The 22,965-nt window shown below is 45.0% G+C and overlaps 1 protein-coding gene across 1 annotated transcript in view; it reads right to left on the minus strand.

The window, feature by feature from the left end:
- Positions 1-7,236, minus strand: part of APCDD1 (APC down-regulated 1) — a gene marked incomplete at both ends in the record, with an annotated part of 30,045 nt that extends 22,809 nt beyond the window's left edge. Inside the window, one exon of the mRNA XM_081996436.1 lies at positions 7,179-7,236. Within this exon, the coding sequence (XP_081852562.1) occupies positions 7,179-7,236 (58 nt within the window). The remainder of the gene's footprint in view (positions 1-7,178) is intronic.
- Between the last annotated feature and the right edge of the window lie 15,729 nt (positions 7,237-22,965).

The following is a 22,965-nucleotide window of genomic DNA, read 5'->3' on the forward strand; positions in this document are numbered from 1 at the left end:
TTATCTGAAACCTTGCGTGCATGGGTCAGATATCACAGGCCTTCACACTGCCAGGAGAACAAGTTCAGCCTGGTACAGGTAAGCTTACCAGTACATTTATTTTTGTCATTACGAATCACAGCTAGTGATTGAGAGCTTGCCTTCGAATATCCTTCTCCATCACTAAGTCTCCACAGGCTCAAAAAGCCCACATCACTCCAGCACCTCATTCTGAAACGGAGTGAGTGCTCCTGTCCATGGGTTCAGAGCACCTTTGGTGTCAGAAGTGACACCTGCAAGGCACCTGGTAAGAGGCTGTAGCCATCAGTACTAACATTCAACAGAAACATAGCTGTCAGGATGTCTCCTGCAGACAAATCATCTCACACTGAAAAAGTCATTAAAAATTTACATTTCTACTTCAAGCTGTTAAACATTTGCAATCTGCCATCATGAGGAGGTTTTGAAATGGTTCAAGTGACTATTTTCCAAGGCATATTTATTAAATCGTTTGTTTTTAAGAAGTTGTATTTTGCCTACCTCATGTCATATGAATCATGAATACAGATGCACTTAAAAATGAAGGATTTATTCATTTAAGCATACTTGGGCATGTAATTTCTCCAAGCAAATCCTCCTGTGGGAGGATACCATCTAGAGCTGTGCACATATCAAAGGAGAAAATGCAGTAACCACATTATACATTCCCAATTATTCCCTGGAGGAAATAATGAAAAGAAGGGCGTTTTGAAAAGGAGTCAAACTTTATGTGGTATTGTACAGTGTCTTTTCTTTGATATAGCTCAAAAGCAATGGGGTCCCAGCTCTCGCTGTCACGTGTAGGTAGTTCTGTCTGCAACTTGCAAACGACAAACTGCAACCAGTGTACGGCAGGGAGATTTGCGTCGATGGCTCTAGAGATCTGAACCTGCGCAGAGGGTATTTGTTTGGGACTCTACACATCCACCTGTGACAAATGAGGGCAGGAACAAGTTCAGGTAATCAAGAGAGACATGAGAACATAACGAAGGCTGCAGAGACAGAGGAAGGGATGTAGAAAACACATACATGCCAGGCAACATCACATAAACAGGACGTGAATATCAGAATATGAACTATGGTATAAAATTAAAAGGCAGTGATGGGACTTTTGCCTATGTTTGCATTGCTGAGGCAAGGAGATAATTTAGCACAGGGTCCTTCCTTACCAAGTAATCATTTCAATGCTTTTATCTTTACTGACATATGCCTGTACATATGACTACCATACAAAGGAACCATAACTTCCCCTTGTACCATCTGAAGATCAAACCCAAGGCCGGTGATAGGCTTCCCACATAAGGCAGTAAACTGATCACTGTCTTCCTATGCTTTTCCACGCAGCGGATGCTCAGCGGCCGCGCAGCGTCCCCCTGCTCCGCCCTCGGCGGTGCACAACGAGGTGTTCTGCAAAACCCGAGGTCTTGCAGGGGTGATGTCACTAGTTTTGCTTTTTAAGTTTTTGGGCCATGTTCAATGGGGCATCACTGGAAGGCTCGAGGTTAAAATGGGCTTTCATGGAACCGGGAAAGGAATTTCATGGCTCTTTAAAAGCCCACTTGAGAGCCTAGATGCAGTTGCAACATAGTTGGAGTCACTGCTTTCATTCAGAGAGATCCAAGTCTGCTGTTCTCTACAGCGCAGGCAGATGGTAGGTTTCAGTACCTCCATGACAAGCCATGTAAGTATCTCAGACTCTTTCTGACGGACTTCTAGAGTTTTGCGTGTTATGAAGGAATCTTACCCGCTTGTTAAAAATAAATAAAAAAATAAAATCCACCATGTTCTCACTCAAAAGTGTGACAGACTGCAAACAAAAGACAATCTTTGCACGAGACTAATAGCACTAATTCTGTGAAGCCTCTGGTTGGCTTTCACTTTTACCACACTGCAACCAGAGGTCATAAGATTGTACCACCCGTTCCATAGTGGCTGTTTATGCAAAGGAGCAAGTCCAAAAGGAAAAGGAAAATTCCAGAACCTATCAGAAATGCCATCTAGAAAATCAAAGCAAACCAAAGGCATTTTCTGATGAGTTGATACCCAACTTCTCTGTCATAATCAAGCCCTAGCAGTGTAGATCACAGCTTTAGCATCAAACTAATTGAAAATAGTGTAAGAGGTGCTAGAGCTAGCTGGGGATCCCTGCCCAGGCCCTCACAGATCACACCTGACAGGGGTATATGCAACATCCATCCGAGTGGGAAAGTGGAGGTCTGCACAGCTGCCACTCCAGTAACACGTGGATAGAAGCACACACTCCGCCAGACAGAGGACTTCAGGCTCTCAGGTTCACCTACAAACCTGTATCTGATGTGGGAACAACTATTCAAGATAAACATAATTGTTAAGGGAAGATAGGTTACTTTCAAGTTCTTCAAAGATTCCTGCACATAGCTGCGAGTGAAATACAAATCTTAAAAGGGCAATCTGTTGGCAGCCTGTTAACCAAACGTGTTTCAAAAATGGCTATGACAAAGTTCTCCACCAACATTTCTGCAAAAAACTGTGAGCTGCTAGAATAAGTGTTTCAGTTTTCTGAAAAATAGTATGCAAATATTGTACAATGGCAAAACAGATAAGCAGTTGTGCTTGAACGCAAATTCATATAATTTAATTCATGCCTAAACACCCCAGCCAGATTCTGTTCTCAGCTATGCCAGATTGCAAAAGTACAATTCAAATAATCTTAAATCTTAAACTGTTCAGATTTAATCAGTTTAATGAACACCTCTGCCAGAATTTAAACCATAGCTTCAAACATGGCCAAATGTAGCACTTCAAACCAGACTACTAGGCGTTCAGCAGGTTCACCCTTTGTTAAATGGGAGAAGAAATGTTACCTGAAAATAGCATTCAAAACTGGATTTAGATTGGGATTGCTCAGCAGACACCACTTCATTTTTTCCTTTCATTTATAGCAATGTAAGCCCAGAAGAGTACCATTTTATTATGAATTAAAACAACCTTGAGTGATAGTACAAGTTCAAAATATGTGATGGTTTCATCTCCGACAGAAACATTTTAACATTCGTACTTTATTTCTGCAGCAAACTCTTTTCAAGTTAGAACTTGTTTGAAACTCAAAAAACCTTACAACAGATAAAGAATAATTGGCTGGATTAAGTTTATAGCTCTCCTTATCTGGGCAGTTGCCCTGCACAATTAAGTAAAGAGACATTTGGATTACGCTCTTTCTTGATGTGGGATAGTGTCAGATAACGCCCATGACAGGCTTTTAGCTTCAGTGAAAACTTACGTAATTGCCATGGAGAATATAATGTCCTGTTACCAAGCCACGGTCTGTGTTTACCAGTGTTTTCCCTGCACTTGAAACTTCAAAGAGTCCTCGCAGGATTGGGACCTAAATTAGCTACTACAAACAAAAGGGTTGGGAAAGGAAAGCTGGGTCCTACGGCTATGGAAGCAGACAGGACAATGATTTCCTTTCACGTCTATCTGTTGCCTTCCTCGTGCACACAGCATTTCCAGGTACACCTTTCAATGAACGTTTCAGAGTGTGGAAGATCCTGAAGAGAGATCTAAAGTATGTTTAGATGCGACAGCTTGGTCCTTACCCAATGCCCCATCTTGGAAGAGGTCAGAGAAGCAAGCACCAAGCACGTTACACAGCCGATAACCTCTGCTGAAGTTTGGCTCTTAATTGGGATGACTGCTGCTACCCACGCAAGGTGAAATGCCATTGCCAGGAGCATGGGCTTCTTTACGAAGCCCCAAAGGGTTAACGTCCACTTCCCTTCAGGGCAGCAGGAGCTCTCCCACTGGCATGAGTGGGTGCAGCTCTGGGCCGTAAGTGCAGTTCAATATCAACAGGAGTTTGTTCTTGCCCTCTTTGAAGGAAACATCTGCTCTCTGTCAGAGACATGCACCGCGCAGCCTGTAGACCTCTGCCCTGTCCTCCACCCACACCTCGGCGCCGGGATTCATTCAGGTGGAACTGCCCGCAGCACCGATGGGACTTGTGTCTGAGTAAAGACAACGCTAAACAAGCTCACTACGTATAATCCTACCGTCTATCAGCCCTGCTTAAAGCACTGCGTCTGAAATAAAATACTTGCCTTGCCTTGAATAGCTGACGGCATTTGCCTTCAGCACGGTTGCGGCTAGTTTTGGGCTTCATTGCCTGGCAGCCCACCTCCTACGGACACCCTATAGAGGGCAAAAATTGCCCTTATTGTTCATGAACCTACGTCGTACCCCTGTTAGCTCACAGTCAAGCTGCAGAAATGAGTGAAATCAAATTTACACTGATGAAACTGTGAATAAAACTGAGCCCATCTTCTAACTCTCCCTGCAAAATCTGCAAGTCTTACACTAAGCAGCGTGTCCTCCCTTCTTTCTCTCTTTATTGTCTTCCAGATTTCCAAATGCAGTATTTTACTGAGGGAGCAGATCACATATGCCTCTAGCATAGAGTGCAATATTTGGTTATTTTATGGATATGGGTGTTTATATCTTCTGATACATTTACTTACTATTTTCCTGAATGGGTTTTGAAATAAAACACTTCTATGTAACTCATTTAAGCAATATTGCCAGAGAACTTTTTTAAAAGCATAAACAGTTTTGCTCTGGAAAGCCTAGCAGTCCTGTCTTCACCATCTTTATTAGTACTATTTCCATAATGTTATCAACAAATCGTTTTACTTAAAGTTTCTAATTCATTACTCTAATAGTAACATAATCAGAAATACACTAAAGTTTCTTCTTAGCATCTGTATTTGTAAAAAAAAGTTTACATTTACAAAAGAAATTAGCTAAATTTGTTTTGAATCCACTTGAATGCAGCTCATATTAATCAGGTTTTCTGGAGCTGGAAGATCTTAGCATTTGACATCTGAAACTTCTGTGGCTTTTTGTCTAAGCAAAGAAAACAGTGATAATGGACAACTTCCAGCTGCAAACTTTTTTTTTTTTGACATTGTACAGGTTTTATTTTGATTAATGAAGACAAGTTTTTCCAAATTTCAATTCAGTGATGTTAAAGTAGGTGTTTCTTAATGTAATGAAAGCAGAAGCTTTAGCCTTACAGGACATTTTAACTTGTGTTATAAAGCTTTAAGCTCTAAAAATCCTCAACCACCCACCCTCACTCACTTTTAACCCTTAAATTGCCACGTGTAATAGAAATGCGAAAGAAAACATCACATGCTGTAAAGAGGCTTAACACTGCGATCCCCTGGGCTAGCTGGTTATTCTTACATATTACCAATCTGGGCTACCCGCTGACCGAAGGATGTTCCTATTGACTCTATGGCACAGAGAGAAAAGCTCTAGTCCAAGTTGAAGCTAACAGGGTAAATACATTTAGATGGGCTACATTTCAGTGCATGATATGCCACTGATGTAACTTTCAAGTTTGTTAGAAGGCAGTAGCTTCCCAATGCTTGAAGCTCAGATCCAAGCCGCGCACTGCTCCATTACCGAGGCATATATCTTTATATACTAAGGCGCTGAGTTATATCTTTCTACAAGAACTTAGGTTTATGTCATTTGGTGAAATATAACTGCAGATAGAAGAAATAGATGATTTTCCTCCTTCATCCTCTTTTGGCAGCTGCTGTTTTGATCTGATCACTGGCCCCAATTTATTTCCTGCTCCAGCCAGGGTTCAACTCTGCTCTGTAATTCCAAGCAGATGAGCTGGGGAGTCCAACCCTGTAATTACACCTCCTCTCTTTACCCTCTAACTTCAAACCTCCCATTTCGACTTTTACATCTCACATCACAGAGTTTTAAAGAACACCTCTGGCATTCCGGCAGGTCTGGCTCAACTAAAGACGTTTCTACGCTCTCCGGATTTCATAGCTGAGCTGTGGGAAGGGTATAAACCCCCTCTTGGGGAACAAGGTCTCTTGTTCTTTCTTTCTCAAAACAAAATACACAATCAGAAGCCCATGCTCTTTATTATTTATTGAATACCATCTGTGTGCTTAGCACTTGTACAAACACAAAGAGAGACAATCCCTGCTCCACAAAATCAACCCCAGAAACGGCTTTGAAATCCTTACCCCAGCTCATAGATCTCACACTGAATCCATGAAGGTCACTTGCATTTTAACAGTTAAAATAAATTCCTCTTTTTACAAGTAAGCTTGGGGTCCTAAGACATTTAGCTGAAGAAGGCTGGATGCTACAAAGTACTGCAGAATTAGGAACACTCTTCAAAATGATGCTGTAACCGAGTAGGTTGAGGCGCTCTTTCAGAACAATATCGCACCCGGATTTTTCAAATCTGGCTGCCAAATGTTAGACATACCTAAGCAGCTCATTAAACAGCCTCCTTGTCAGAAGTTGCTCTTGAAGAACACTGACCTTCTGGAAAGATGGGTTATCTGTTTAAGCACCTAAATACGCATTTATGAGCTGAACTTGTGAGTTTAAGTTTAAATACGCTGGCTTTTCTCACTAAAACTTTGCCTACTGTGCAGTTTCAGAGAAATATCGGTCCTGGGCTAAGCTGAGAGAGTGTCAAAGCAGGACTGTGTGGAATGACACCCAGAGTCTCTCTGCTCTGTAGCAAAACATTTTTAGTTGGGTACAGGACCCAGTGTTGGCAAACTCTGCTGCTTAAACCTTCCCAGCAAATACCTCCAGGTCAAAAACCTCTTCTTCACCTGCAGGTGAAACGTGGGTCCTGTGGGACATCTCGGCCACACTCCCCGGGGTTGGGTAGAGCCAGAGGTGAGTAAAGCACCTTTGCGTGCGGTGCCCGGACCAGCTGCTCCATCCAAGCGGTTAGAGGCGTGCAACGACAACGCCGCCGACGCGAACTTCTCCGGAGCGGGGTGCTTTCTGCGTGATTTTACCCACACCGGCTGGCTGCCGCTCTACGCCGCACCCACACGTTTCGCGAGGGGGTGCCACTAACAAGGGGGGGCTCAGGCAGCGCGAACAAGGTCTCTGCCCGCGCCGGCATCCATTCCTTTCCTCTGCCAGACACCCCGTCCCGAGCAGCCGGGGCCCAACGCCCACGGCGGGAGAGTACATCCACCCGCAACCCTCTCCCCCCCGCACACACCAGCGAGGTTATGGGGCCCAGCCGGCTTTTCGGGCGCACCACGAGGAGTCACCCAGTTCGGGAGGGACCCCCAGGCAGCCGCCCCGCCCCGCCCGCTCCGCCCCGGCCCCGCACTCACCGTGCAACAGTAGGGCTGGGAACAGGTATCTCATCAGGCTGCCGTACGGGGCGGACATCTCCCCGCCGGGCAGCGCCCCTTCCCCGCGCCTCCGCTCCGGCCGCCGCCACCGCCCGCCGCGCCGCCCGCGCCTCAGCGCCGCCGCGGGCAGCCCACGGCCCGGCGCTGGGGGGCAGGCGGCTGGCGGGGCCGGGGGCCGCCGCGCTCCCTCCGGGGCCGGGGGCCGCCGCTGCCGCCCCTCAGGGCTCCCGCCCCGCACGCCGCCGCCGCCCCGGCAGGGCTAGGACTCCGGCTCGGCCGCCGCTGAGTGCCCGGGGACGCCCGCTCCGCCACCACGTCCCCCGCCGTCTCCGCGAAGCGCAGCAGTGGCTCCGCTTCATATTTCCCCTTCCAGCAGGAGGAGGAGGAGGAGGGGTCGGGAGGTGGAGACTCCTCCCGGGGCGGGGAGGGGGGCGGCCCCGCCGGACGCGGCTCCCACGGCGAGGGAAGGGGCGCCCGGGACCCGCGGGGACTCTGCAGGGCGCGAGCTGGCGGGGAGGGGAGCCAGCGAGCGCCGGGCTGTGGGGAGCGGCGGGCAGCCCCGGGCGGGGGGGAGCTGTGAGATGGGGCGGCGGGTGGGATGAGCCCATGGGGGGCTGGAGGACGCGTGGGAGAGCGTGCGGAGTCGGCCCTTCCTCAGCTGCGGGGAAAGAGGCCCGTGCCGGGACGGGCGGTGCCGGCGGGGCTGCGGCCCCCGGAGCCTGAGCCCCGCTTCCCAAAAGGGGTCCGAGACGCGCCCTCGCCCGCTGCGCCCGGAGGCTGGGGAGGCGGAAAGCTGGCGTGTGCCCTTGCCTCGAATAGCCACTTTTGTGTGCTTGCGGCTTTCCGCGTAAACCGGGCTTTTAAAAAGCTAAGGATAGACGCCTAGGTTGCCGCCTTTGGTGCTGCGCTCTCCTGCGCGCTTTGCGCCGTGTCTGGTGTTGATTAGTTTTGCTTTTTAGTCTAGTTTTAGGCCCTGGTCATGCAACCGCTTTACACACTGGCTTGGTGTCGTACACGTGAGTGGCTCATGTGCCTGAGTTTAAGCATGAGGCCTTAGTTTGTAACGTCCTCTGGACAGGGACACCGTGTTTTCTAGTTTGTGTTTGGACTCGTGGGCTCAGCTGTAGGGCCTCGTGGCAAAGAATGTGTAATAAATTAGAGGAAATTTTGAGAAAATCGATGTAACTGAGTTTTGAACAGCTTAACTGAGCTCAAGTGTTTAACATGCTGCATCCTTAAAAAGAAATACAAACAATGATGATTCTTTCCAACTCCCTTGAGAAGAAAGAATAAATTTGATCTTCCTCACTTATATAGGGAGGGAGGAAACTGAGACAGAAACAAGTAAATGGTGAGTCAGAATTAGAGCTCCGGTGCCTTGGATTCTCAGGGTTATGCTTGCACCCTCACGCAACTTTTTCAAGCCAGAAAGGATGGTTTCCAGAGCACTTGGTGGCGGTCTGTACAAGGCTGTAGTGGTCAGATATCCTTCTCAGTGACCTGGAGAGAGATGCACAGAGAAAAGCGACATCCCTCGAGAAACAGTGTCCATGAACATGAGCAAGTAACACTGTGTAAGGCTGTAAAAATACCTTTACCCAATGTTCCTTGCTCATCTTCAACCCATTTCTGTAGTTGCCACAGAGGTGTGTGTGGAGGGAGGTGATTCTTGCTGTAGAAGCAGTGCATTTGGAAAAATAGTTTGAGAAGCCTTGTGTATCCACTTGGCTGTTTTCAGGACTAATCCAGGTAACTTGTAACAATCCTACAGTGGCTGAGACACCCAAATAGTTTTTCTTCACCTGCAGATTCTGTAAGTGAAAGAGTGAGCAAGGAAAACAGTGATGTTCGCTTAAATACAGTACAAGCATCTGTGTTTCTGAGTCCTGGGGACCTGTGGTGTACTTCACATCCGTGCTTGATGGTTGCCTCTCCTAAGAGAAGTTCCTGCCAGGGTGATCAGTGAGATAATCTTCTTTTCTGGAGAAGAGGAGGCTGAGAGGAGACTTTATTGCGCTCTACAACTATCTGAAAGGAGGTTGTAGTGGGGTGGGTGATGGTCTCTTCTCCCAAGTAACTAGCAATAGGATGAGAGGAAACGGCCTCAAGTTGTGCCAGGGGAGGTTTAGATTGGATATTAGGAAAATTTTTTTTACTGAGAGAGTGGTCAAACATTGGAACAGGCTGCCCAGGGAGGTGGTAGAGTCACCATCACTGGAAGTGTTCAAAAAATGTGTCGTTGTGGCACTTCAGGTCATGGTTTAGGGGGCATGGTGGTGTTGGGTTGATGGTTGGACTTGATGATCTTAAAGGTCTTTTCCAACCTTAATGATTCTGTGATTCTATAACACCGGGCGTGCAAATGGGTGATACAAGGAGAACTGAAAGGCAGCATTATGTTCTATAGAACACAACCTGCTTTACCATCCTTAGATCAAGCGATATAATTATCTGCAAAAAGATGAGACTGAGAATTGCCTGCAAAAAGTCACTTATCCCAAAAGCCAATTATCCCAGGAGCTGTTGGTTTCGCTCTGGGAAGTGACAGCCCTCCATGGCAGCATCGCTAACAGCTTTTCATAAGAGGAAAGGGCAATGACTTTACTGCTCCATTGGCCAACTTGGTAAATGAGGCGCTGCTTGTGATTTACTATCAGGGCAGCTTTAGATGTGGTAATGACATAAGATGAAATCAATACCCAATGGGCTCAGACACAGGAGAACGTTCCAAAACCAACACAGACTATACTTTGTCTTTTACTTGTCTTTTTTATTTTGTGTTATTTTAAGGATATGGGTTTTTTCAGCCTGATGCACAATGTATTTTTTTTTAAATGTGCCCAGTCCTACTTGTTTCATTACTGTGTCCCTCTTCAGAATAGGCTGTAATGGGAAGCAGTGACAAATAACAGCTTTTTGCACTTTGATCTAAGCACTATGTCACATCAGTACTCATTAAAAATTGTATTAACCAACCCAACCGTGACTTTCTGAACTTGGAGTCCTGCGGCAGGGTATATACCTAATGGAGGTATAATGTAAAATCATTTACAAAGGCATCTCTCGGCCATGTTCTCAAAAATGTCATAGGGGTGAATGTATTTCAAAAAAGAAGAAGTTTGCACAGAAAGGAGCTGGTTTGAAAAAAACCCAACTCTGATGGTTAATATACTCTGCGGCTGGGGGCCTCTGCAAAAAGTATTAAAATAGGAAGAAAACTAACTTGTTGGACTTGTTGTGTGACACTTCAAAGATCTAGGCATATCAGCACAGCACTCGCCTAGCTAAAGCGCCGGCGGGTTGGCTGGCCGCCAATGCCAATCTGGCGGTGAAGGATATTTAAAAGAGAGAGAGGATGGGAAAGAATGGAGGCAGCAAGCATGTGGGACACTTTATGCTATGGAGAAGAATGGGATGGGGCAGCACTGTTCGACTTGGTAATGCTTTGATGGTGCCACAACTATAATTTGCTAATGGCTGTATTATCTTTTTAAAAAGACAATATGTTCTCTTGAATAAGTCAGAGGAGCGGGAGGTAAAGATTTATTAGAAAGGAGTGGAGTGACTAATTAGCGAAGAATCAAACGCCTGTCAGATTTCTACTAGTGAATTGTCTGTGACAAATTCATCAAAATAAGTGAAGATTTGGAGACAAGTTTTCCTACATGTCCAGCTTGAGTTAAAACACATAAGATGAGCCAGGAGCCTGTCTGATACATAGAAATATGCAGTATGTGACTTCTTATTTTGGCTTCAGCTGTTTGAGCGAGAAGTTAAACTGTTTTACAATGTGAAACAAATGGCAGTCGGTTTGTTTCTCCTTTCAATTTGGACTGAAAACGTTATAGTTTATGGGGTATAGCAGGGTTTATCAGTTACTGCATCTACCATTTTTCTATTTTTAGCATAAGGTGTTTAAGCTGCTGATTTTTTTCTTTGTTAAAAAAAGTAACTGAAAGAGCCTTTGACAATATTTCCTAGGTGTTCGGCTCCCAAATTGTGCAGAATATTTCACCTTCCCCTACCAGAGACTTGATGTCCAATGCAGCCACTGAAGCCAGTGGAATTTTATGATTATTTTAAGGGACGCTGAATCTGGGTTTAGTTTTCTCAAGCATGTACATGTGGTAATGCTCACCTGCAAACTGTGGCTCTGAGATGGTGCAGGTTACCACAAAGCTATCCTTTATTGCTCTTCCTTGTTTAGGTAGATAACTAGTCTGAGAAGTATATTTTGGAAATTAATTTATTTTAGTCATTTGAGACACAATGCACATGTTGAAGCTCTGCTACATGGTAACAGGCATAGACAATATAGACCAAACAGTAAAATAAGGCTTTGTCTCCATTGTCAGATAGGTTCTCTTCCCTCTATTTTTTTTTTAGATACATGCAGAGACATGCATGCACATGCATAGAGAAAGCCCATCTGCTAGAATAGACTTGCTGGTTTCACAAAAATGTAGTTATCTGAAGTAGGTTTTTTAGTTTTCCTAGAACAGTTTGAAAAATAGGTGGGAATAAAGGTATAAAATGGCATGAAGAGGAGACCCTGCAGAGCTGGGGCCAACCCAGACAAAAAAATTGAAGAAAGACGTAAAGAACTCAAACAAAGCAAATGGCTTTCCATAAAATAATCTCTCTCCTTCTTGTTTCTCCACTTGTTTCTGGCATTTAAAATGTGCTTGTGATTTGATTGCTCAGAGCCAAAGAGGAACTTCTCTGTGTAGAATTACTTTACTACAAGCACGGACAATTTCACGGTGCTATTGCTGCAACCAGAGCTTTAGGGCCGGGTCCAGCTCCCAGAGAGCTTGGTGGGGGTCTTGCCATTGACTGTATCCGGGGCTGGATCAGGCCCTGGATGAGGCTGTTGGAAAGGCCAGCTGGAACAGCGAGTGCTTGTTGCACGCTGACGGCATTCATCTGGAAAGACGGCAAAGAGGGGCCAAAGGTATTTCTTCATCCAGCGTACGTATGGGCAGCCATCATAACCCTCTCCAGCACTGCTGATTTCATTCATTCATGGCACTCAAATACCATGAAAATGAGCGTAGTAAAAATGCCTTCCTAAGTGTTGTTTATGCCTTCTATTGTTTGCACAGTGGCTTTCTCATATTGGGAGTTTAAAAAAAAAACCCCACACAACCCCACACAGCCAAACCAGCAGATTGAAAATCTGTTGCAGTCTGGGCAAAAATGTCCTCCATATATCTTCTTGCTCTGCAGCATTGTGCAACTAGTTGGAGTAATGACGGTTTCCATTGCTGTAGACAAAAGAAAACTTCTGGAAAAATTTAAACACATGTCTGGTGTTGTTCATTCCTCCTTATATTTTCTCAGAGTGAAATCAAACTTTGATTTTGATTAATTTCTCAAAGAAAATGGAAGTTCTGGCAATTTTTATAAACTATCCAAAGAAGCAGATTTCATTTCCAAATTGAAAAATGGATTAACATGACTTGCCAAGCTTGTGTGAGAGTCTCAAGTAGCAGCTAATGCACCTGGGAGCTGCTTTCTTAGTTTATGTTCTTCTTGTAGGCCCTTTGGGCCCAATGCTTCTCCAGGTTAATAACATCCTCGGGGAAATGGGATTTTCATCCCTTGCAGAACACTGCCCATGGTCTTCCTTCCACTTGGCAAACTTCTGCAGCAGGGGAAACACACAGGGGAGAGACAAAGAGTGGGAAACTGAACCTATTCCACACAGCCCTGTTAAAGAGGGAGCCGTTCCTCAGCAAGGAGAGGAGGATGCCCTCCTGCCCTTCTGCCCATAGCTGACCTGAGTGCTCAGCTGGACTGGGTGGATCCTGAGTGTTGCCTTGAGGAAGCAGGTGGGAAATTTTCTTTCATGATTTTGTTCATTGTTTGTATTCAGTGATGGGTCTCTTGTAATGTGCCTTAGATACACAAATGGCCAAACACAGGTTGAAAGTATGACCCTGTCTCACAGTGCCCCTGGGTTTTTGGAGTGGCCCTTTGGCCAGCTTGTATCCGGTCTCATTCTCGTGCTAAGGTTGGTTAATTCTCAGTGCGATATTACAGCAGCCAGTTTCAATCTTGATCTCAAATCACAGGTATCACAGTCTTGCAGGTCTGCAGATATGTCAAACATACTCAGAGCAGGCATTTTTTCTTTGTTCATTACAAAACTGACTCTTGTTCAAAACCTTCACTGAATTTTAGACTCAGGGTTCTGGTTCTCAAAACCACTTGTGTGTTCAAGCACAAGTGCACTTTGTCAAAGCTCCTTCCCAAAGGGGGCTAACCAACATCTTTCAGCAAGTGAATATCACTTCCATGCACTTTGAAGCAATGACATAATCACAGTGTCATCATGGGCACCGAGAGCACAGCTGGCTCCAAAAAAACATAGAAGCATATCTTTTCCCGAGTAGTTTGAAAATAAGGAGGAGGAAAAACACTAAATGACAAGAATTCTTGGAGAGTTACCGTTTCTAGTCTCGGCAGCTGGGGTGGAATGGAGGCCAGGGGCAAGCCTGTGCTCTGGTTTGTTGCTTAAGGCTAGTGCACAACCTTTGCCTCAGTCTTCACTGACAGTTTCTCTTCCCACACCTCTCGAGGGGATGGCCTGCAAGACGGGGACTGGAGGGGCAAGGTCCCTCCCACTGTAAGAGAAGATCTGGTTCGAGACCACCTGAGGAACCTGAACATACACAAGTCTATGGGACCTGATGAGATGCATCCTAGAGTCCTGAGGGAACTGGCTGATGTAGATGCCAAGCCACTCTCCATGATATTTGACAAGTCCTGGCAATCAGGTGAAGTCCCTGGAGACTGGAGAAAGGGAAACATTGCACCCATTTTTAAAAAGGGTACAAAGGAGGTCCCTGGGAACCACCATCCATAGCCTCACCCCTGTGCCTGGGAAGATCATGGAACAAATCCTCCTAGAAGCTCTGCTAAGGCGCATGGAGGGCAGGGAGGTGACTCAAGACAGCCAGCATGGATTCACCAAGGGCAAGTCCTGCCTGACCAATCTAGTGGGCTTCTATGATGGAGTGACCACATCAGTGGACAAGGGAAGAGCTATGGATGTTGTTTATCTGGACTTCTGTAAGGCCTTTGACACGGTCCCCCACAACATCCTTCTCTCTAAGGTGGAGAGATACAGATTTGATGGGTGGACTGTTTGGTGGATGAGAAATTCATGGGATGGTCGTATCCAGAGGGTAGTGGTCAATGGCTCAATGTCCAGATGGAGGTGGGTGACGAGTGGCAATCCTCAGAGGTCCATATTGGGACCAGTACTCTTTAATATCTTCATCAATGACATAGTGGGATCAAGTGCCCCCGCATCAGGTTTGCAGATGACACTGAGCTGAGTGGTGAGGTTGACAGGCCTGAGGGACGGGATGCCATCCAGAGGGACCTGGACAAGCTCGAGAAGTGGGCCTGCATGAGGTTCAACAAGTCCAAGTGCAAGGTCCTGCACCTGGGCCAGGGCAACCACTGATATCAATACAGGCTGGGGGATGAAGGGATTGAGAGCAGCCCTGCCGAGAAGGACTTGGAGGTACTGGTGGGTGAAAAGCTGGACATGAGCTGGCAATGTGTGCTCACAGCCCAGAAGGCCAACCACATCCTGGGCTGCATCCAAAGCAGCATGGCCAGTAGGTCGAGGGAGGGGATTCTGCCCCTCTACTCCGCCCTGGTGAGACCCCACCTGGAGTCCTGCATCCAGCTCTGGAGCCCTTAGCACAGGAAAGACATGGACCTGTTGGAGAGGGTCCAGAGAAGGGCCACAGAAATAACGAGAGGGATGGGACACCTCTCCTGTGAGGATAGGCTGAGAGAGTTGGGGTTGTTCAGCCTGGAGAAGAGAAGGCTCCAGGGAGGCCTTATTGCAGCCTTCCAGTACTTAAAGGAGACTTCTAAGAAAGATGGGGACAGACTTTTTAACAGGGCCTGCTGCAATAAGACAAGGGGTAATGGCTTTAAACTAAAAGAGGGTAGATTTAGACTAGATCTAAGGAAGAAATTTTTGACAATGAGGGTGGTGAAACCCTGGCACAGGTTGCCCAGAGAGGTGGTAGATGCCCCATCCCTGGCAACATTCAAGGTCAGGTTGGACGGGGCTCTGAGCAACCTGGTCTAGTTGAAGATGTCCCTGCTCGTTGCAAGGGGTTTGGACCAGATGACCTTTAAGGGTTCCTTCCAACCCAAAGATTCTGTGATTCTATGGTTCTATGACATCACTTGGATTATCAGGGCCTCGGTTTCCCAAACAGTGGGAAAAAAGTACAAATCTGTGGATAACTTTGTGGAGTAAAAGCAGTGCATGTACAGCATGAACGGTAACTTGGTGTGGGAGTTCACCCACAGATAGAATGGCATTGATGTGGCTTTAAAGAAGATATGTCACAGAATCACAGAATGATTGAAGTTGGACGGGACCTGTGGAGGTCATCTAGTGCAACTCCCCTGCTCAAGCAGGGTCACCCTGAGCCAGTTGCCCAAGGCCGTGTCCAGATGACTTTTGAATATTTCCAAGGTGGGAGACTTCACAGCCTGTACAGGGCAACCTGTATATACATCATCTCAGGGTATTCCAAATCAACTGCAGTTAAGTTTTGAATTCCTTCCATCATTTCCATCTATTTACCAATGTAAAATGTATGTTATATGCATATATTTGTGTAGGTGGTGTATGTACATATACAGCATTTATATATGTATAAAATATGTCTTTTCTATATGTATAAAGTCTTTGAAACATCTGGATAGTGAATTACCCAAACATACTTTTCAAGTCCATACGCAGCCAGCCAGCTTGCTGACTGCCTGAATTAAACTGCAATCTCCCCAGACAATTCTGTCTGCCGCTGTAAGGTGTTCTCTAGGCTACTTAAAAGCTGCCAGGCTCTGTAGGAAAACTGCTTATCTGCTGAGGAAATACTACCTGCAACTTCTTGGAGAGAAGCTCCAAGTTTCTCAGAGCAGTGGCTAAGTAACAGTTGTAGGTAATAAAAAGAGAAAAGAAGGAAAAAAAAAAAGGCACCAACCAGCTGAATTCTGGCTCATTTCTTTGCGCTCACATTTCTGTGCTTGGTACAAGAAGCAGGAGTCTATCAGCCGGGGTGGTGTAAGAACCTCTGTGTTTTCTGGGGAGAATGCTATCTACGGTCCGGCCGATGCTGGTGAGTTACCATCCAGAGTAAGAGAGAGCTGCTCTGTCCCCTTTTGTGTCTTTGTGATAGACACAGCTGCACAGAGCAGTCGCATGGTCTCCATGTGCAGGGGGTACCTCGCACCTCCTCTCCTGCCTTTTATTTTTGGTCTGGACAAAGTTGCAATTAACCTGTGTCAAACAGCATGTAGAAGTACCTTATCGTCCTGCTGTGGGAGGAATTAACAGCAGCGCAGAAGCCTTTTGTCCCGATCCCATCCGCTGGCTGCAACCCTGGGAGCTCCGGCAGCCCCTTCCCCAGCCCTCCCCTCAGCCCCTTCCCTTTGGGGCAAGGAACACGTACCTGTGGAGGATTTTAACAAACACCTGGCCGAGGGGACACGCTCGCGCCTCCGTTGCCTTGCGCGGTCGGGGGCTGCGTGTGTGGGATGCTGGAAGAGGCAAACAGAGCAGAGATGCGGGGAAGGCAGCCGAGGTGTGCTGACCCTCACGCCGCTCTTCCTCTGTTGGACACGCGTGCGCACAAGTAAACACCCCACGTATGGGCGGCCCATGGAACTGTTTTTCCCATCGGAATGATCGCAGCTACTCTAATTATAACCACACGTGTGTGCGGCTTGCTCCTGGTGGGTCATTCAGTGATCTCAAAGCTATCAAGTTACTAAAAATAGCCCTTCAGCCCACTCTTTAATTACCGAACTGTTCCCCATCACACTACAGAAAGAAAAAGTACATTTGGTAGTAATGGTCTGTCGTGAAGGAGTCTACACACAGAGTGCTCTGCTCATCATGGAAGTGTGGTAAAGTCCCTGAGATATATTTAAAGGAGCATTTTGTAGAGGTTGCCTCCATTGCGAATCAAGGGGCAGACAGCTGCTGCTGCTTTCACTTTGGTCTCTACGCTGCCAGATCTGGAGGAAGCTGATGTGGTCAGAGTGAGCGGCCGGTCGGTGACTCTGCATTGGCACACGCGTGGGGAGAAGAATTTTCTTCTGAGCGTTGTTGTGTGTGAAATGGGAGCAAGCTGCCTGTGATGAATGGAGATGTTTGGAAGGAAAAGGAAGGGGTGAAGTTCATACAAATTCCAGGTCATACCAGATTTGCCCCGTGGATTTTCATTTTTCCATGGGGGGCACAGAGAGACCCAAGCAGTGGATAGGAGCTAACGTTTCACTCACAGAGTGTAAAACAGAGTGCCATCCTGTAGCTATTGTCTATTCTTATAGCTGTATATTATGAATATAGACAGTAGCACAGCTACTAAATCTTCTGATGTTGCCACCACAACGGGTTCCACAGGCCAGAGTAGCCTATGGGCTACCACCTCTGAGGAATATGGGAAGATGAGTAGGGACAGCTGGGTGTAAAGAGCCCTCTGCAACATGTTCCAATGCTCACAGACTCTCTCCTCCCTTGAACATCAAGACTGGGAAATCAAGAACTCGGGAGAAGTGCAGTTTAATTGCTCATACGCTTTCATGGTCAGCCATTACCAGACTCTTATTACTCATCTCATTCCTGTCTGACATGAGTCTGCAGCTATTTATGAACTCTTCAAACTAACTTTTACTGGCTTGTACTTGGTTTTGGGCACCTTGATAGTACAGAAGTTTGCTCTGAAGAGCTATGTATTCCTTATTCACTGGTGAAACGTCCTAGATGTAAGCGCTGTGAATGCTTTATTGCATGAGAGTCAGGATAACTTGTATCCCAGGAGCAAAGTGGATCCTTAAATAAAGGACGGCAATTAGCCAACTTTTTATCAACCCTGATGATGATGATGAAAATATTTATCCCTTTACTTGCTTTTTGAACTTGCAAGCACACCTCTACCACCAACTGTGTTGTTCCAGGTTCATACAGTTCAGTACTGTCCTATTGCAGTCAGTGGGAGTTTCACCTCTGGTTTCAACAGAAGTGGGTTAGGTTGTAGGGCTAGTGACAAATCCTTTATAGTTCAGTCTGAAAGCAAGTGCAAACAACTAAAAGAAATGTCTTAATAAAGATAATTTGCATGTTGAAACTTACATTGCGTAAATGTGCCATTAATATCATTAATATCTTCCTGGAGATAAGATGCAATGAACTTCTTTGAAGATGAATTGCTCAAGTCACCCCTGGCATGACTTCAGTGGAATCTCACCCACTTCTGACAGTGATTTATTTCGTCTGGAGCACTTTCCTCTGGGAGTCCAAGATGTCTATCTTTTCAAATCCATACAATCCAACATCAGAGAACTCAGAAGCAGGACTCTCAAGTTCCAGTACTAGCTCAGCCATGAACTAGCATTATGCTGGTTATCTCATTTAATTTCTGTGGGCCTTGGCTGAATCATAAATCTCAGAGGCATACTTATTTCTTGCAAAACTTTTCAGAATCTCACTTTGAAAGATGTACTCATGAAAAATTTAAATTACCACAAATTAAATGCTTCTAAAATAATTTGCAAGTAGAGAAGCAGATTCATTCCCACTAAAAAGAAAGGAGGAGATGTTCCCTGAGGCTGTTGTAGAAATTTTTAATCGTGCCTAATATGATGGAATAGCAAAGAAATATTCTTGGGGTGTTTGTTTGCAAGAGAAAGACGCCTTGTCCTCAACTTTTTCTGTTGCTGTATTGGTGTTTGTTTGTATATTCAAAAGTTAAAAGTGTTCACTTCTATTGTAGGAGAAGTGGCAATGGTTCAGACTTGAGCATGAGTTGTGATGGGATGTATTTAAAATTTGTAACATTTGACATGGAACAAAAAATTGTCTGTAGAATGTTAGTTTAAGAAAAAATTGCCAACATTTTAATCCTTTACGTTAAGTGAACAGTTGGGTTTCTTTAACCCACTTTTATGCCTCCTTGATGTTGGCCAGGAGCTGGTTTGGATCTGAAATTGCTTTAAGTGTTCATTTTGAAAGCCCTACGCTTTAATGTATGCTTTGCATCTTGCCTCCAAGCAGATATGAATAACAAGAGTGGGAATGCAGGCACATTTCCACAGTCTTAAGTTTCAAGGAAATTTGCCTGTATTGCGGCAACGCAACACGGAATTTAAGAGTGGATGGAGCCCTTACTGGTCCTGTGCTTTTGCACTTCCACTCTTTTTTCATACCTTGACTTTATGTTATAAGAGCTCCGGGCCCTTTTTCTCTTCTGAAGAGAGGGGTTGTGATGATAACACTGAGGAACCCCCGGTCGAGCCTGACCTCTTGCATAACAGAAGGCTTTTAATTAATTAGTTCAGTCACTTGTTGCTGAAGTCAATGAAACCACTATTTAACTAAACAGTCGCAGACACTTGGACAGAGCAGAGACAATTCAAAACACTCATAGGCAAAAAATATTTTATTATAATGATATAGGGAAGTAACACCCTCAGAGATATGGTGACAGTTAACACTTAGAGAGATGTGCTAACAAGTAAAGTTTTACAAGCTTTTTTTGTAAAGAAATATTTATCTGCTGATGAAGGACACTTGGTAAACAGTTGCAGCTGACGAAACTCTAAGTGGAATGAGGTACAGTTTAGCATACCAACTGTGTTATATTCTCCTGTTACTATTTCTCTTCTGCATATGAATATCAGTGTTAAAATACTTAAGCTACATTTTAAGTATGTGTCAGTTCATATATGTGTTTGTGTATATATATATACACACATATACATACACACACACACATATATATCTATGCCAAATCCTTTTATGTCTAAACTATAGATTGTGTCACAAGATTAAACAGCATGGTTTTGTAAAACTAAAATAAAACATCTGTTTGGAAAGGCCCTGGCATTGTAAGAAATTTTTGCAGGCTGTATCTGCATTGAATGAACATTAGCCCACATAAGTTTTTATAATTATTTCAACTTAAATAATCTCATCACATACATTCGGAAACTGAAGGTGAAGGATCTGTTGAACTTAAGCAAATGCTTCTCCTGAATTCCAGTTGTTAGATTTCCATAATGTTCTCTATGGTAAACTGTTGTTTTCACTGGCTCATAATTTTCTTAGCTGGGTCCCTACTTTAAGGTGAAATGTGTTTTTCAGGGACTTCAGCAAGAAATAATTCATTTTTCACCACTTTTGTGAAAAGCAAGAGAATAAGTTCACCTTACCTGTCAGAAAATGCCCTCTGTGAACCTAGTGAAGAGGTCTGGGGCTAAAACAGGGAACCTGGGGATCAGTCGCTCTTGTACAAGGGAACTATGCATCTTTAAAAGACATTTATTAAACATACAGGAAAAAATGACTCCATCTGAGGCGTCCAGAATTAGTGGGTGTTTGAAAAATAATCTACATGATTTATCCCAGGTCTTACAGTCAGGTCTTGGTACCCAGCTTTCTGAGATGCACGGCACCGTTTTGTCTACAAGACACCGTTGCTTCTCAGATGGAAACGATTCCAGATTCTGTTCAGCTCTGTTTCCTGGTGAGCAGAGGATATATTTACCCACCTGGGACAATCACTTTATGATCTACCAGGGAAAAACACTTTGTAATTGCCATACTTTCTTACTGCTGTTGATACAGATTGGCTGCCTGATATACTGATCCGCAGTAATTGAATAGCGCAGTGGGTGGAGGTCTGCTTCTCCTCTGGAAATCAGATCACTTCATGTTACGCCATAATTTCTCACTCCTTTCTGATTCCCCTCAGATAAGATATCTCATATTTGAACGCTTCTTCTGAGAGCAAGGTGAGGACAGACAAAACCGTTGTCTTTTCATCAACATACCAAAATCTGTGTCAGGGCAAAGAAGCGTGGGGTCTGAAGAAGAAAGTTGTTTCACTCTATCTGCCTGAATAGAAATGAAGGCAGGAAAACAGCAAATTGCAGTTTCCTATTTTTCCAGCTATAATTGTCCCTTAGTGAAATGTACAACCTGGGAAGCGTGACGGATCCAGTTCTGTGGGTGTTTCAGAGCAGAGCAGGCTGGGTGGCAACGCTGCGTGCCTTTTGCCTTTTGCAAAGAGGCTCAGTCAGGCTGAGGGGCTCTCGTAGCTATTTCCACTCCACGCGAGTAATTTTGCACGCTGTTTGTTGCATCCTACCTTTGGGCCTTGGAAACATGATAATTTATAAGCAGCTCCGAGCTCTTAGTGAAGCTTCTAGGAGTAAGGCTATTCAGCCTTCCTCATAAGACTCCGGATGCAATGACGTTGGACCAGGTCCCAGACCTTTTAGATGTACAGATATAGAGGAAACAAACATGAATAGAAGCTTTTAGAAGAGCAGAGACCTAAATGTATACCATATTGGTCTACACATGCAGGTGAGGGTCCCTTCACATCATTACACATCCAAATAATTGCACTAGGCTTCCAATTCTTGCCCTCTTATCCCTACACTCATGTCCCCTCAACCACACAGACTAAACAAAGTAGAGAATTCCTGTTTTTTAGTTTTAGGCCCCCTTCTTTCCCATATGCTTTGTGTTTTGGTTAGGCAACTGGCTAAGACTTTAGAGACTGCTTATTAGTATCCATGTGGATGTAATTTAACTGTCTTTTATTCCAGTCATGCTTTTATTTGAAATTTTAAAAGATAGTGGTACAATACTAAAAAGAAACAAAGAAAAAAAAATTAACATGTGATTCCTTTCAGAAAAGACATTATTCTATGAAATGGTGAACCACTGTGCAAACTACGTGAGGGTATTAAAGAATAAGAATTAGAAAGGAAAACCAATAAATAATAGCAAGCATCAGTGTGCAGCAAATACTAATGTACTGGCTAGGCACCACAGAGAAAGTTTAGGCTCCATTCTTGCATGTGTGTATGTTCTTGAATAGACTTACATATTTATGGGGAATGTCTATACCTGTGGCTGGAGGACATGGCTCTGTACGTGGAATGAACTGATGCATCGGTTTCACTGTTGGCGCTGTAGGTAAGTGGCACTAAAGCATTGAATTAAATTCAACCACATTAAAACCTTGTCGTAATAACCGTAAGGAGTAAGTAAGCATTATCACGTACATACAGGAAAAGATGAAGCACGCCGTGTATATTCATGTGTGTACTCTGTAAGTCAGGCAGCTAAATTAATTCTGACTAAGGTCTATTTCCTGTCTTTGTTAAGTGTGTTGGATCCAACAGTGTAATATATGTGCTTTTTATGTGGAATGAAGCAACATCCCATATCCACATAGTTTATTTCTGATGAAATCTCATATATTTGTAAACATTACTCTTTCCTTTCTGGAAGCTCCTAACATGGTGCATAATTTCATCAATTTCTGGCATAACCATTTCTGACATAACGCGTACTTGGGCATGCAGCACACGCACACGGAGCCTTTACCGAGGCCAGCGTCAGCTGCGCTCTCGTGGAAGGATGAGTTTACCTTTTCTTACAGGGATTTTGGGTTATGGGGAGGCCAACACGCTATGCGATGGTGGAAGGAGCAGACCTGCGCCTCCCCCTCCTGGGGAGCCCGGCTGGGTGCTGCCGCTCCCCCATGTGCAGCCGCTGGCATCCCTGGGGCCAGGACCAACCTGCTCTCGTGGTGGGAGTCGGGAAGTTCAGCCCAGCCTTCCCGGAGATGGGGTCTGTAATTTAACAGACAGGCGCTGAAAGAACTGAGCGGGATTTTCTGCTTTTGGATTCTTGTTCCCATCT

Source organism: Phaethon aethereus (assembly GCF_964289735.1).
Source record: "Phaethon aethereus genome assembly, chromosome: 2".
In the NCBI taxonomy this organism is placed as follows: domain Eukaryota; kingdom Metazoa; phylum Chordata; class Aves; order Phaethontiformes; family Phaethontidae; genus Phaethon; species Phaethon aethereus.